The sequence below is a fragment of the Erinaceus europaeus genome, chromosome 7 (assembly GCF_950295315.1).
Source record: "Erinaceus europaeus chromosome 7, mEriEur2.1, whole genome shotgun sequence".
Taxonomy (NCBI): domain Eukaryota; kingdom Metazoa; phylum Chordata; class Mammalia; order Eulipotyphla; family Erinaceidae; genus Erinaceus; species Erinaceus europaeus.
Window position 1 is genome coordinate 15,433,830 of NC_080168.1, and position 15,259 is coordinate 15,449,088.

Genomic DNA, 15,259 nt, shown 5'->3' on the forward strand with positions numbered 1-15,259 from the left:
GAAGTGCCCTCAGCAACACTCAGAGAAAGAGGAACGGGGTACCCCCACTCCCAGGAGCCCCGCAATCAGACTCTCCAACCACCCACCCTCATGCTTGGGGAGAGACAGAGATGATGATTCTGACAGCAACCACCAGACACAACGATTGCGGAAGGTGGGGTCTTGGGGGTCTCAGAGCCTTGCCTTCAGCAAGCAGCCCACCCCACCCCCACCTTTTAGCCCTTTCTTTCTAGACGCAGGCTTCTTGGGGAACCCAGACACCCTAAGACCAGCTTTGCTAGTAACCAGGGACGGGTTCCCCTTTCTCCCAGCGCACTGAGCCTCCACGCCTCCTGGGCTGGGGGCCCTTCTTTAGTGAACCACTTTTGAAACCCCCTCCCCCCCCTTCCTGCTGGAACTGGGGTTCAGGGATGACCAGTATGGGAGCAGATGGAGGGCTGGTGGTCTGGGCAAGCAGAGGAAAGGGAGTGGCGACCCCGCCACAAATCAGTGGGGACCGAGAGACACAGAGAAGGAGGGGAGAAAGGAACTGGGGGAGAAGGTGGGAGTGGAGATTGAGCACCCCAGAAGGCCAGCGGCGAGGAGGGGTGGCCGGGGGTGGGGGACCCACTAGAAATTGCTGTGGGCGACGCCCCGCGCTGGCCCCGAGGCCGGGGAGTGAGGAAAGAAGGAAACAAAATCAGGGAGACGGGGAAGGAGCCAGGTCTCCAGGGATGATGGGAGGGGGGCGGGAGGGCCGGGCAGACACGAGGATCCTGGGCCGCGGTTCGGCAGCGCGGCGACCAGCGAGAGGGAGGAAAGCGGAAATTTAAAAGTGAAGATGCAGATAAGGCAGCCTGGAGACCGAGCCCGAGGGGGCGGGGAGAGAGGGACGGGCGACTGGGGGGAAGCGAGAAGGGGGGTGGGCAGGGGACGGGTGGGGGAAGGCGGAGGGGGCGGGCGGGCAGGCTCTGGTCCCGAGGGTCCAAGGTGGGGCTGTTTGCGAAGAGTCAGGGAGGCGGAAAAAGAAGCGCACTCCGACCCCATGGGGAGGGCGCCCTGCCCGCCCCCCTCCACCACTCCGCGCCTCCCGGGCTGCGGGGTCCGGGGCGGGGGGCGCTGCCAGGCTGCCGCGCTGCTTGTCGGAGACTTTATTGCGATGGGGCGATAAGGGGGGCGGGGGCGGGGCCCGGGGGGCCGAGGCGGCAGTGCTGTAATTAAAACGGAAATTGCGGCCCCTGCCCGCGCCGGGTCGGGGGGTGGGGGGTGTCTGGGGGGGCTCGGTGCAGCCCCGCAGCTCGCAGCAGCGCTCCCGGACACCCCCACACACCCCGCGCCACACCCGGGCCGCCCCCTCCCGCCAGGCCCCGGCGGCCCCGCGTCGTGTCGGTCTCCCAGTCCCCGCGGTGGCCTCGGGCGGGGATCGGTGCCCCGGAGCCCGCGCCCCCCGCCCCCAGCCACACGCAATCCCCGGCGGCGATGAGACAGAGCGGCGCCTCCCAGGCCCTGCTGATCAACATGTACCTGCCAGGTACCGGGAAGCCCTCGGACCCGCGGCCGGGAAGCAGGACCTAAGGGTGGGCCAGGGATGCTAGGGTCCCCGGGAAGGGGGCGCGGCGCCGGGACTCGAATTGCCGGGAGCACCGAGCACCCTGGGCCCGCCGGGCACCTCTGAGGCAGGTGCAGAGGTGGAGGGGGCAGTGCGGGGGCTGGGGAGCCCGGGGTGCAGGGAGCGGGGTCCTGGGCTCAGGCGGTGCGGGAGGCGGTGCCCAGGGCTGTCGCCCCCGCGCCCTCGGGGCTCCTCACCTCGGGGCTTCCGCCGCGGTGCTCGCTCTCTGCTGGGCTCGGGGCGGTCGGCTCGGCGGGCGCCAGACCCCGCTCGCTTTATAGGGAAGAGCGGATTTCCTCTTTCCTGGACGCGCTTCCTGACTGGGGCGTCTGGAGGGGCTCCTCGCAGTGCGCCCGGCCCCGGCCCCGGAGGAGGAGCCGGGCCCTGCAGCCCCCAGCCATGCACCCCTACACCCCGCGGCCCCTGCCCCAGGCGTGGCCCTGGGCCTGACTCTCCTCTCCCCCTGCCCAGATCCCGTCGGAGACGGTCTCTTCAAGGAGGGCAAGAGCCCGGGCTGGGGGCCGCTGAGCCCCGCGGTGCAGAAAGGTGAGGGCCACTGCAGGGCTAGTGGGATGGGGGCCATCCCTCCCCAAACGGAAGGGCGAAGCCATGGGCGCCGGGTGTCTGGGAAGCAGGGACTCTGGGCAAGAATGGGGGATGGTGTCGATTGCTGGGCCTTGGTCACCCCAAGGCTGGACTAGCAGGCCAGGACAGACGGAGTGGACTCCTACCCCCTCCCCTTTCCAGCTGCCCAGGGTTTACTGCCAGCAGCCTGGCATGTCCTGTTAAGCTTTTGGACAGAAAGCAAGGCTGTGCAGTGCCCCAGCACGGGGACAGGGGACCCTGAGAGCGCCCAGCTAGGGCTGCGAGGCAGCTCCAGCACCAGGGCCAGCGCCTCCCACTGCATGGGCTCTGTGTCACCCCCACCCCTTCCCCCAGCTCTTGGCTCACTGCAGCTTATTGCAGGTGACAGGATGATTCCCCCACCCAGTTGTGGCTTAGGACCCAGGAATTAGAGGAAATCGGGGTGGTTAGAGGAAATCTGAGCTGGTCACTAGACTTGAGGAAGATGCCACCAGGCTTGACTTGAGACAATAATCAGACATCAAGGGAAGCTCGTTCTATTCTAAATGTGACACACAGTGTATGTATGTAGGGTTGCATCGGGATTTCTCCAGCTTGTCTGACTGAGGCCACTAGAGCAGGGGTGAAAGGGGAGAGTGTTCAAGGGGAACCCACTTTTCCACCATTGCATTATTTGAGGAAAACCTCCTTTTGATGACTTTCAATTGGCCCCCCAATCAGGACAGTCATGAAGAAGTTGAAGAACTGGCCAAAGATGGGGGGGGGGGCAGCAGGGAGTGGAGCACAGAGGCATCAGGGCCCCATCACCCCTCAGAGCTGTGCACCCTACCCCAGAGAAACAGAATGCCCTGCCAGTCAACTGCGAATCCTGTCTGTTCCAGAAAAGAAAGACCAACTGAGAGTAGAGAATGCTCGGCAAACCAGCCTGGGTAGGCTGGGAGCCATTTTTCTTCTTCCTTCCTTTCTTCTCCTTCTCCTTCTCCTTCTCCTTCTCCTTCTCCTTCTCCTCCTTCTCCTTCTCCTTCTCCTTCTCCTTCTCCTCTCCTCCTACTCCTCCTTCTCCTTCTCCTTCTCCTTCTCCTTCTCCTTCTCCTTCTCCTTCTCCTTCTCCTTCTCCTTCTCCTTCTCCTTCTTCTTCTTCTTCTTCTTCTTCTTCTTCTTCTTCTTCTTCTTCTTCTTCTTCTTCTTCTTTTTTTCTCTTTTCCCATAACATTGCTCAGCTCTGATTTATGGGAGATTGAACCTGGGACTTTGAAGCCTTAGGTGTGAGACTCATTTGCATAACCATCTCCCCTGCTGTGGGAAGCCATCAGAGGCCAACAGTCCTTTTATGCACAGGGGCCACTCACTGTCCCCACTACTGTCCTGTGGTGCCACTTGAAGCCAGCTACCACCTTTTCTTCCCCACTGAGTGTCCTTGTGCACCTGTATCAGTGTGAACTCCCCTGGGGACTGGCCCAGACGCCTGCCTCCAGGAGCCTCCCTGCCACCCTTGGTGCAGGTGTGGGGGGGGGAGGGGAGAGCCAGGACTGATCCCCGGGCTGAGTCACCACCCCCGCTGACCCTCTCCCCACAGGCAGCGGGCAGATCCAGCTGTGGCAGTTCCTGCTGGAGCTCCTGGCCGACCGGGCTAACTCAGGCTGCATCGCCTGGGAGGGGGGCCACGGCGAGTTCAAGCTCACCGACCCCGACGAGGTGGCCCGGCGCTGGGGCGAGCGCAAGAGCAAACCCAACATGAACTACGACAAGCTGAGCCGCGCGCTGCGCTACTACTACGACAAGAACATCATGAGCAAGGTGCACGGCAAGCGCTACGCCTACCGCTTCGACTTCCAGGGCCTGGCACAGGCCTGCCAGCCGACCCCCGGGCACACCCAGGCGGCCCAGGCCGCAGCCGCCGCGGCCGCCCAGGACGGCGCCCTGTACAAGCTGCCCGCCGGCCTGGCCCCGCTGCCCTTCCCCGGCCTCTCCAAACTCAACCTCATGGCCGCCTCCGCAGGGGTGGCACCCGCTGGTTTCTCCTACTGGCCTGGCCCCGGCCCAGCCGCTACAGCCGCCGCCACTGCGGCGCTCTACCCCGGCCCTGGCCTGCAGCCCCCGCCTGGGCCCTTCTGTGCGGCAGTGGCCGCCGCCTCGCACTTGGGGGGCCATTACCACTAGCTGGGGCGGCCTGCTGGACACCCGAGACCTGGGGGCGGCCGAGCCACACCCACCACTCCCTGGTCTGGAATCCACCCTGCCCCGCCCCCAAGGGACCAAGCTTCCAGGCTCCAGGTAACACTGGATCTGCTTTGTCCCCCAACCCTGACTGTCACCTCACCTGCTTGGGAGCCTCCATCCTGCCCAGATCCCAGGTATCTGAAGGAGGTTGGGGCCTCCTGGGCCTTTTTCTCCTCTTCACCTGTGCTTGCTTGGGGCTAGGGGATCCTGGACCCCCTCTTTTAAAAATTCTATTCTCTTTCTCTCTTTTTTCTTCTCTGCCCATCGCAGTAGGGTGGAGGCCTCAAAGGACCCCAGTCTTCCCAGCTCCCCAGAGATCTTGGTGAGGGTCACTGTCCCCTTATCCCATATGTCACTTCTAATAAGTAACTTCCAGTCCCATTCCCCCACCCTCCCATTAGCCAGTCCAATCTGTTTATATTTCCTTTTGGACTCATTAAAGCTGCCAAGGTCCTTCGCTGCCTCCGCTCAGTTCTTTGCAGCAGCAGAAGCTCTGCTGGGGGCAGCGGGTCTGAGCAGAAAACACACCCCACCTCGAGGAAGACTTGAGAGCAAAGCCAGCTTGGGGGTACAGGAGGGCACGAGGTGCCCAACCCTGTTGGAGAGGGGGGATCTCAGGGTAAGAGGTTACCTTCTCTTGCAGTCAACCCCAGTCTGACTTCCACACCACCTCCCCCATTCCTCCATCTGTTCCCCCCTCCCCCATTTCATCCCAGCCTCCATCCCGCCTGGTCCCCTCGCATAGGATCTCAATCTTTTCTCATCAGCCCGGTTCAGCGCCATCCTACACTCCCCTCCCCTTCGGGCAGATCCCATCCCATCCTTCTGGCAGATGGCGCGCGCCCTCTGCTGGTCAAAAGGGGGTAAGCCCGGGGCAGGTTTGAGGCTACATTAAACCAGGGAATGAAGAAGGCTTTGCTTGCTATGGGTGGAATCCCATCATGAACTTCAGGAACTTCCCTGGGATGGGCCTCAAGAAGTCGGGGAGGTGGCGGGGAGGGAGGATCATTCTCCTGCACCTTTTCTATGTGCGTGTCCACAGGGTAGTGGGCACTTCTTGGCATTTTCCCCCCAGATGCCAAGGGCTGGAAAGGAGCGCTCCCTTAGATGGTGGGAGTGGAGGGGAGCAGGTGCCTGACTGACAGCTGAGTTCAGCTGTGCTGTGGTGGCAGGCCCCCTCTTTCTGCCCCAAGGTCCTGGCAGCGTTTCCCCCCCCCCATCTTTTCTTGCTGGTTGGTGGCAGAATGCCTGGGCACCCACTCAGGTGCCATGTGAGGGATGGGCAGGTGGAAGTCAGGGCAGGTGGAAGTCAGGGCAGGTGAGTGGTGAGAGCTGGAAGGGTCCTTTCCAAGGAGCTCATGGGTTCAGCCAGCTCTGCCTATCAGGGGAGTCTTCACTCCTTTTGGCCTTATCTCCACTTCCTTTTTCCTGGTTTTTCAAGTGGCATATATGCCACATAGAAAGCTGGGAACAGGGCAGTAGTGCAGTGGATTAAGCACACGTGGCATGAAGAGCAAAGACAAGCGTAAGGATCCCGGTTGGAGTCCCTGGCTCCTCACTTGCAGGGGAGTCACTTTACAGGTGGTGAAGCAGGTCTGCAGGTGTCTGTCTTTCTCTCCCCCTCTCTGTCTTCCCCTCCTCTCTTCATTTCTCTCTGTCCTATCTAACAAAGATGACATCAATAATAACAACAATAAAAAAACTAGGGCAACAAAAGGGAAAATAAATAAATGTATAAAAAAAAGAAAAGAAAGCTGGGGACACACACTCCCTCCTATGGGCAGTGATTGTACGGAGGTGGGGGGTCACTTCTAGCTCCATTGCATGGAGGCTGCGGTGTGCAGCTCTTTGTCAGCACTTCCTTCCTTCTCTCTGCGCCTTGCAGAATTGAACAGCACCATGCCCAGAGTGCCTGCCATGTCTCCCTACCGCAGCGCCTCCTGGCTCTGTGCACATGGGTTGGGGAGGAGCTCAGGTGTGTGTGGGGGGGCTGGGGTCGGGAAAGGAAAGGCAAAGGACCTCTGTCCAAAGGCCAGGGAACTGGAGGCAAGCAGACAGGCATTGGACAACTGAGGGTCTAGAAAGATCTGGGCTGCTAAGTATGCCAGTTGGAGGTAGCAAGGAGAGCTTTCCCAGCAAGGATTGTGAGGCTTTGTCCCTAGAACTTGAAATGTAGTGTCAGGGGCCTGGCTGTGGCACATCTGGTAGAATACACGCTACCATGTGCAAGGACCTGGGTTCAGGCCCCTGATTATGCTCTGCAGAGCTGTGGAGCAGTGCTGCGGGCTCTCTCTCTCTCTCTCTCTCTCTCTCTCTCTCTCTGTCTATTGCTGTTGGGGAACGGAGGAAATAAAGGACCAGACACTGATGCACTTACCCAAGTGCTCACATTACCATGTACAAAAATCCTGGTTCAAGTCCCCAGTCCCCACACGCAGAGAGGGAATGTCAGGAGCAGTGATGCAGAGCTGCAGGCGGCTCTCATTCTCTCCCTCTCCATCTCCCCTCCCCTCTCAATTTCTTTCTGTCCTATCAAGTAAAAAGGAAAGAAAATAGAAGAAATGGGGGGGGAGGCAGTGTTTCACCTGGTTAAATGCACACACTACAGTGCACAAGGACCTGGGTTCAAGCCCCTGGTCCCCACCTGTGGGGAGGAAACTTCACGAGTGGTGAAACAGGGCTGCAGGTGTCTCTCTGTCTCTTTCCCTCTATCTCCCCTTCCCTTTTCACTTTCTGTCTGTATCTATTAAATAAATACATAAATAAATATTTTTAAAAGGGATAAGTAAAAAAAAAAAAAAGGAGAAATGGCCACCAGGAACTGTAAATTTATCTTGCAGGCACCAAACTCCAGTGATAACTCTGGTGGCAATAAAAAATGAACAAAAGAAAGAAAGAATTTTAAAAATAAATGGGAGGGGGGATGGTGACATGCACAGTTGAGTGTATACATTACCATATACAAGTACCTGGGTTGAAGACCCCATTTCCTACCTGCAGGGGGCAGCTTTACAAGTGGTGAAGCAGGGTTGCAGGTCTCTCTCTCTGTCTCTCTCTTTCTCTCCCTCCCTCCCTCTGTCTCCCCCTCCCCTTTCAATTTCTCTCTGTCTTATAAAAAAAAAAAGGAAAACATGGCCACTGGGAATGGTGGATTCATAATACTGGCATCAAGCCCCAGAGATAATCCTGGTGCAATTATAAATAAACAAACAAATTAATTAATTAATTAAAAGGTGTATTGCACCAAAGCAAAAGACCCTGAAGCAGGTGGGGAGAGAGGAATAGAAGAGAACTTGGGGGTCCTGGTGCATACAGAAACTGTACCCATGTGTCAGTGAATCACTGTAAATCACTAAACCCCTTCAATAATGCAGTGACAATAGGCCAGAGTGGGAATGGGGTGGACTCTGTGGAGCACAGAAGAGAGGTGCCGAAGCACTGATGGCACAGTGGCACCTGGCACAAAGGAGGGGCCTCCCTTCCTCCCTTGTTATAATGGCTGTGCTCCCAGGGGACGTACTTGGTGTTGACTTGCAGAAGCCTGCCTGGAGCACACACAGAGCAGTCAGCCCAGGAAGTGAAGAGCCAGAAAGCAAGAGAGCCAGCAATGGGGCATGTGGCCTGAAAGTCACACTGGGCCCAGGGGACAGTAACTGTGTCCTCAGTTACTCAAAGAAACATCCAAGAACAGAGGGCCAGGGTGTGTGACTCTCAGGGCAGTGCTGGGACACACAGGAGGGATTGACAGTAAGATGGTTAAGTCAACTCCATCTAAAGAAGTGTCTGCCAGGGAGTGTGTCAGACGAGGACACTGTCACCAACATGTCCAACAGACCCTTCCTGGGGAGGGGAGGGAGTGACACCTCCAGTCTTGAGGTGTTTCAAGTCCCGAATGTGTTGGCAAAATTAGGATTTTAGGCAGCCCTGATAGCTGGGGAGAGTTCAGAACACCTTCCGACCTGTAACCCCGCCGACCTCTGTTCTTTCCTGCGCGTGGAGTGGGTGTGGGGAACTAAACACATCAGTCTGAGAACCAACGGAGAATCCCTTATTTCAGCTCCAGCTGGGTGATTAAATTCAATGTGACCCTCACATGTTTTCTTTGGAGTCTCACTTACTGTAGTCTGAGGATGTCTATGCTACTCAAATCCCAAAGAAGCTGCATTCTTTTTAAAATATATATTTATTAATGAGAGAGAGAGAGAGAGAGAATGAGAGAGAGGGTGCATCACTAATCACATACAATGCCAGGGGTTGAAGTCAGGACCTCATGCTTTAGAGTCCATTGCTCAAAAGACTGTGCTAACACATGGTCCAGGAGGTGGCGCAGTGGATAAAGCATCAGACTCTCAGGCATGAGGTCCTGAGTTCAATCCCCAACAGCACACGTACCAGAGTGATGTCTGGCTCTTTCTCTCTTCTGTGTTTCTCATTAATAAATAATAATAATAATAAAAGACTGTGCTAACTCTCGGGTTTCAAGAAGCTTCATTTTTAAAAAAATATTTATTTATTTATTCCCTTTTGTTGCCCTTGTTGTTTTATTGTTGTAGTTATTATTGTTGTCTTATTGACGTCGTCATTGTTGGATAGGACAGAGAGAATGGAGAGAGGAGGGGAAGACAGAGAGGCGGAGAGAAAGACAGACACCTGCAGACCTGCTTTGCCACCTGTGAAGCGACTCCCCTGCAGGTGGGGAGCCTGGGGCTTGAACCAGGATCTTTAAGCTGGTTCTTGTACTTTGTGCCACCTGCGCTTAACCCGCTGCTCTACAGCCCAGCTCCCAGAAGCTTCATCATTAATAGCTGAGTAGTATTCTATCATATACATATACTACAACTTTCTCAGCCACTTATCTGTTATTGGACAACTTAGTTGCTTCCAAATTTAGGCTATTACAAATTGTGCTGCTGGGAGCAGGGTGGTAGCACAGCAGGTTAAGCACACATGATGCAAAGCACAAGGACCGGCATAAGGATCCCGGTTGGGGTCCCCAGCTCCCCACCAGCAGGGAGGTCACTTCACAAGCTATAAAGTAGGTCTGTAGGTGTCTTTCTGTTATCCTCTCTGTCTTCCCCTCCTCTCTCGATTTCTCTCTCTCGTATCCAACAACAAGGACAGCAATAACAACAATAATAATAACAACAACGATAAACAACAAGGGCAACAAAAGGAAAAAATGGCCTCCAGGAGCAGTGGATTCATAGTGCAGGCACTGAGCCCCAACGATAACCCTGAAGGCAAAAAAAAAAAAAAGTGCTGCTATGAATATAGATGAATATAGGTGTATACAGATCTTGTTAGATGGGAGTGTTTAGGTCCTTAGGAGATATCCCCAGGAGAGGAATTGATGGGTCATAGAGAAGATTCATTTCTAGCCTTCTTTTTTTTTAAATTTTTTTTATTTAAGAAAGGATTAATTAACAAAACCATAGGGTAGGAGGGGTACAACTCCACACAATTCCCACCGCCCAATCTCCATATCCCACCCCCTCCCCAGTAGTTTTCTCACTCTCTATCCCTCTGGGAGCATGGACCCAGGGTCATTGAGGGTTGCAGAAGGTAGAAGGTCTGGCTTCTGTAATTGCTTCCCCACTGAACATGGGCGTTGACTGGTCAGTCCATACCCCCAGTCTGCCTCTCTCTTTCCCTAGTAGGGTGGGTCTCTGGGGAAGCTGAGCTCCAGGACACATTGGTGGGGTCTTCAATCCAGGGAAGCCTGGCTAGCATCCTGATGGCATCTGGAACCTGGTGACTGAAAAGAGAGTTAACATACAAACCAAACAAATTGTTGAGCAATCATGGACCCAAAGCTTGGAATAGTGGAGAGGAAGTGTTAGGGAGGGTACTCACTGCAAACTCTAGTATACTTCTGCTTTCTTACTTTGGTGCCATACTCCAAACTCAATTTCTGCTTTGCGTTTCTACTTCTTTTTTTTTTTTTTTTACATGCATAACATTCCCCAGATTCCCATTTAACAATACAACCCCCACTATTTCATTCATCATTTTTCATGGACCTGTATTCTCCCTACCCACCCACCCACCCCAGAGTCTTTTACTTTGGTGTAATACTCCAATTCCATTTCAGGTTCGACTTGTGTTTTCTTTTCTAATCTTGTTTTTCAACTTCGGCCTGAGAGTGAGATCATCCCATATTCATCCTTCTGTTTCTGACTTATTTCACTCAACATGATTTTTTCAAGGTCCATCCAAGATCGGCTGAAAATGGTGAAGTCACCATTTTTTACAGCTGAGTAGTATTCCATTGTGTATATAGACCACAACTTGCTCAGCCACTCATCTGTTGTTGGACACCTGGGTTGCTTCCAGGTTTTGGCTATTACAAATTGTGCTGCCAAGAACATATGTGTACACAGATCTTTTTGGATGGATGTGTTGGGTTCTTTAGGATATATCCCCAGGAGGGGAATTGCAGGGTCATAGGGTAGGTGCATTTCTAGCCTTCTGAGAGTTCTCCAGACTGTTCTCCACAGGGGTTGGACCAGTTTCCATTCCCACAGGAGGGTTCCTTTACTGCCCCAGCCCCAGGCAGCCTCTCCAGCACTTGCTGTTGCTGCTCCTTCCATTGTATGACATTCTCACAGGAGTGAAGTGGTATCTCATTGCTTTTATTTAAATTTCTCTGAAAATCAGTGACTTTAAGTATTAAATTAACTTTTATTACTAGATAAATTAACTTTTATTACTAGAATAGTACTCAGTTCAGGCATATGGTGGTGTTGGAGACTGAACCTGGGACCTTTTGGTAATTCAGCCATGAAAGTCTTTTTACATAACTATATGCTAGCCACCCAGTGGAGCACTTTTTCATGTGTGTTGACCCTTTGGATCTCTTTGGTGAACATTCTGTCCCAACTCTTCTCATTTTTGTATGGGATTTTTTTTTTTTAATGCTAAGTTTGGTGAACCCTTTGTGTTTCCCAGTTAAATAAAGAAGAAAGAAGCCAGGAGTCAGGTCGTAGTGCAGCAGGTTAAGTGCAGGTGGCACAAAGCACAAGGATCAGCTTAAGGATCCCAGTTCGAGCCCCCGGCTCCCCACCTGCAGGGGGGTCGCTTCACAAGCGGTGAAGCAGGTCTGCAGGTGTCTATCTTTCTCTCCCCCTCTCTGTCTTCCCCTCCTCTCTCCATTTCTGTCTTATCTAAAAATGATGACATCAATAACAACAATAATGACTACAAAAACAACAAGGGCAACAAAAATGGAAAATAAATAAATATTTAAAAAAAGAAGGAGGAAGCCACATCTTTCCACAGTCTCCTTTTTAAAGAGCCAGGTCTGTTCCTGTTGCCTCTTAGTCCCTGGCCTTCTGAGGTCTCCATCTCACCACTGCTTCTCTGTGGCCAGTCTCTCCTCACTCCTTCAATGTCTGAGTCTCTTCTCTGTGTCCTCATTCACATGACTTCCTTGTGTCTAGCATCTTCTTGCTCCATAGAATTCACAAAATGCTTCCTTAGCCTCTGTTTTATTGATCCCAAAAGGCCAGGAAAGGAATATGGCAGGAACTGCTTGACCCACATGGGAGGCTCCAGATGCTAAGAGGCTTGGCCAATGGCTTGGGGCTTACTCTGGGGACTGAGTCTTTCAGTTCCTCTCCCAGGCTTCTTCTGACTTTCTTTTTCTCCTTTCCCTTCCTTCCTTTCTTCCTCCCTCCCTCCCTTTCTTCCTTCCTTCCTAGCTTTATTTGTGTATTGAATAAGGGAGAGAGAACCAGAGCATCACTCTGGCATATGCGGTGTTGAGGATCAAACTCAAGGCCTCATGTCTTTGAGTCTAATGCTTTATCCTCTGTGTCACCTCCTGGACTGCTCTCCCAGCCCATTTCCCAGTGCTCTTATTGGTTCCCCCAGAGTTGCCAGGGCTTGAGGTCACCTTGCTTATAGCGTCTCTGACCTCAGAATTGCACAGATCAGCATCTTCTCCAGTTATATGACCAAGCTCCACTGATGGACACTTTTTTAAAAAAATATATTTTATTTATTTTATTTTTGAGAGAGATACAGAGAGAAAGACACAGAGAGGAGAACCAGAAAACTACACAGCTCTGGCTTATTGTGGTGAAGGGAATTGAACCTGGGACTTTGGAGCCTCAGGCATGACAGTCTCTTTGCATAACCACTATGCTATCTACCCCTACCCTGATGGACACTTTTTGATAGTATCAGATACCCAACTCCCATGGTCATGCATACATTGGTGTCTACACTACCTACACTGTCAACAGAAGGATGTCACCTGTTACTGGGGCATCAAGCTTACAAAGAACTCTCTTCAAGGATGAGTTGGTGGTGGCATAGCCAGTCGAGGGCACATATTACCATGCACAAGGACCCAGGTTCAAGCCCCTGGTCCCCACCTGCAGGGAGAAGCTTCACAAGCAGTGAAGTAGTGTTGCAGATATCTCTTTCTCCCTTTCTCCTTCTCCCCTCTCAATTTCTATCTGTTTTATAAAACAAAAGAAGGAAAGAAAAAAAGAGAGAAAGAAAGGAAGAGGGAGAGAGAGAAGGGAAGAAAGAAAGGAGGAAGGAAGGAAGGAAGGAAGGAAAGAAAGAAAGAAAGAAAGAAAGAAAGAAAGAAAGAAAAAGAAAGAAAGAAAGAAAAAAGGAAGAAAAAAGAATAGAAAAAATTGCCTGCCGTAAGCAGTGGAGTCATCATGCAGGCACCAAGCCCCAATGATAATGCTGGTGGCAGTCTATGGCCATACCACCCTGAACACGCCCGATCTCGTCTGATCTCAGAAGATAATGCTTGTGGCAGAAAGTAAATAAATAAATAAACCACAAGGGGCATGCTCATACTTTAGTTCATGTGATCCTAGATAGACCCCATTATAAGCTGCTGTGATGCACTTTGACAGTTGGGAGTGTTGGGGGGAGGGGTCCTTCCTTTCCAGATGAAGAAACCGAGGCTTGAAGAAGTGAAGTGGCACAGCCAGTGACCCCAGAGTCAAGTTCTCACTGTCACACCAGAGTCCCTACTGCTGACCTTCCAGGGGAATTTCTTCCTCTGGCCAGTCTGACCCACCTCTGGTCTTTGGCGGTGGGAAGTCTGATTGTCTCTTTACAGCAGCAGCGGAGGCCAAGCTGAGGGGCTGTCTTACAATGTTCTTCCTGTGGGTTCCTGGCATAGAGAGGTAATGTGGGGGCTGGGGAAGGGGCCCGGCAGTAGTGCACAAGACTTGTGAGCATGTGGTCCCGGATTCAATCTCCAGCACAGCATGGGCTTCGTGGTGTTCTGCTTCTTACTTTCCAGTAATTAAATAAATATTTTAAGAAATTAAAACTTTTTTTTTTTGCCACCAGGGTTTTTGTCGGGGTTCAGTGCCTGCATGATGAGTTCACTACTCCCAGCAACCATTTTCTCCTTTTTATTCTTCCTTCCTTTCCTTTTTCCCCCTTCTTTTTATAGGACAGAGAGAAATTGAGAGGGTGGAAGAGACAGAGAAGGAGAGAGACAACTGCAGCCCTGCTTCACCTCTTGTGAAACTTCCCCGCTGCTAGTGGGGACAGGAGACTTGAACTTGGATCCTTGTATATGGTAATGTGTGCCCTTAGCTGGGTGCACCACCACCTAGCCCCAAAATATGTTTTTAAAAAAGAACATCAAGGAGTCAGGCAGTATCACAGCAGGTTAAGTGCACATGGCACGAAGCACAAGGACCGGCATAAGGATCCTGGTTTGAGCCCCCGGCTCCCCACCTGCAGAGGAGTTGTTTCACAGATGGTGAAACAGGTCTGCAGGTGTCTATCTTTCTCTCCCCCTCTCTGACTTCCCCTCCTCTCTCCATTTCTCTCTGTCCTACCCAACAACAACAACAACAACAATAATAAATACAACAATAAAACAACAAGGGCAACATAAGGGAATAAATAAATAAAGTTTTTTTTAAAAAAAAAAGCAAGAGACAGAGCTTCCTCCAAAGCCCTCACACTTTCCTTGTGGTGCCAGGGTTCAAACCCAGGTTGCATGCATGGCAAGGCATGTGCTCTACTAGGTGAGCTCACTCTCTGATTCCTGACCCAACTATCATTTCTCTTTAAAACTATATATTGGGAGTCAGGCGGTAGTGCAGCGGGTTAAGCATATGTGGCGCAAAGTGCAAGGACTGGTCTAAGAATCCCGGTTCAAGCCCCGGCTCCCCACCTGCAGGGGAGTCGCTTCACAGGCGGTGAAGCAGGTCTGCAGGTGTCTGTCTTTCTCTCCCCATCTCTGTCTTCCCCTCCTCTCTCCATTTCTCTCTGTCCTATCTAACAACAACAACATCAATAACAACAACTACAACAACAATGAAAACAATAATAGCAACAAAAGGGAAAATAAATAAATATTAAAAAATAAATAAATAAAATAAAAACTATATATTTACCAGCCCATTAGGTGGTGCAGTGGCTAGAGTGCTAGGCTTAGAAAATGAGGTCCTGAGGCCAACCCCTGATGTCACATGTGTCAGAGTGATGTTCTGTTTCTCTTTTCAGCTGTCTTTCTTCCTTTCATTAAATTATATTTACAAGATTTTTATTTACTTATTTATCCTTTTTTTGTTTTGCCTCCAGGGTTATTGCTGGGGCTTGGTGCCTGCACCATGAATCCACTGCTCTTGGAGGCTATATTTTCCCTTTTGTTGTCCTTGTTATCATTGTTGTTGTAGGTATTATTACTGTTACTATTGCTGTCATTGTTGTTGGATAAGACAGAGAGAAATTGAGAAAGGTTGGGAAGACAGATAGGGGGAGAGAAAGACACCTGCAGAGCTGCTTCACCACTGGGGTCTCAAACTGGGATCCTTAAGCCGGTCCTTGTACTTTGTGCCATGTGTGCTTAACCCACTACACTACCGCCCGGCC

The 15,259-nt window shown here is 52.2% G+C and overlaps 1 protein-coding gene across 1 annotated transcript; it reads left to right on the forward strand.

Moving 5' to 3' along the window:
* Positions 1–1,379: 1,379 nt before the first annotated feature.
* On the forward strand, positions 1,380–4,349 carry FEV (FEV transcription factor, ETS family member). The gene is made up of 3 exons (XM_007519788.2): positions 1,380–1,510; positions 2,060–2,134; positions 3,750–4,349. Exons 1-3 carry the CDS (start codon positions 1,459–1,461, stop codon positions 4,331–4,333), a joined length of 711 nt encoding a protein of 236 aa, XP_007519850.1. The 5' UTR covers positions 1,380–1,458; the 3' UTR covers positions 4,334–4,349.
* The last annotated feature ends 10,910 nt before the right edge of the window (positions 4,350–15,259 follow it).

Excerpts from the sequence above, each read along its gene's own strand:
- FEV (XM_007519788.2), top strand. The coding sequence starts at position 1,459 with ATGAGACAGAGCGGCGCCTCCCAGGCCCTGCTGATCAACATGTACCTG. Across the intron at positions 1,511-2,059 it reads GATCAACATGTACCTGCCAG|ATCCCGTCGGAGACGGTCTC; the intron begins GTACCGGGAAGC and ends CCCCCTGCCCAG. Across the intron at positions 2,135-3,749 it reads GAGCCCCGCGGTGCAGAAAG|GCAGCGGGCAGATCCAGCTG; the intron begins GTGAGGGCCACT and ends CTCTCCCCACAG.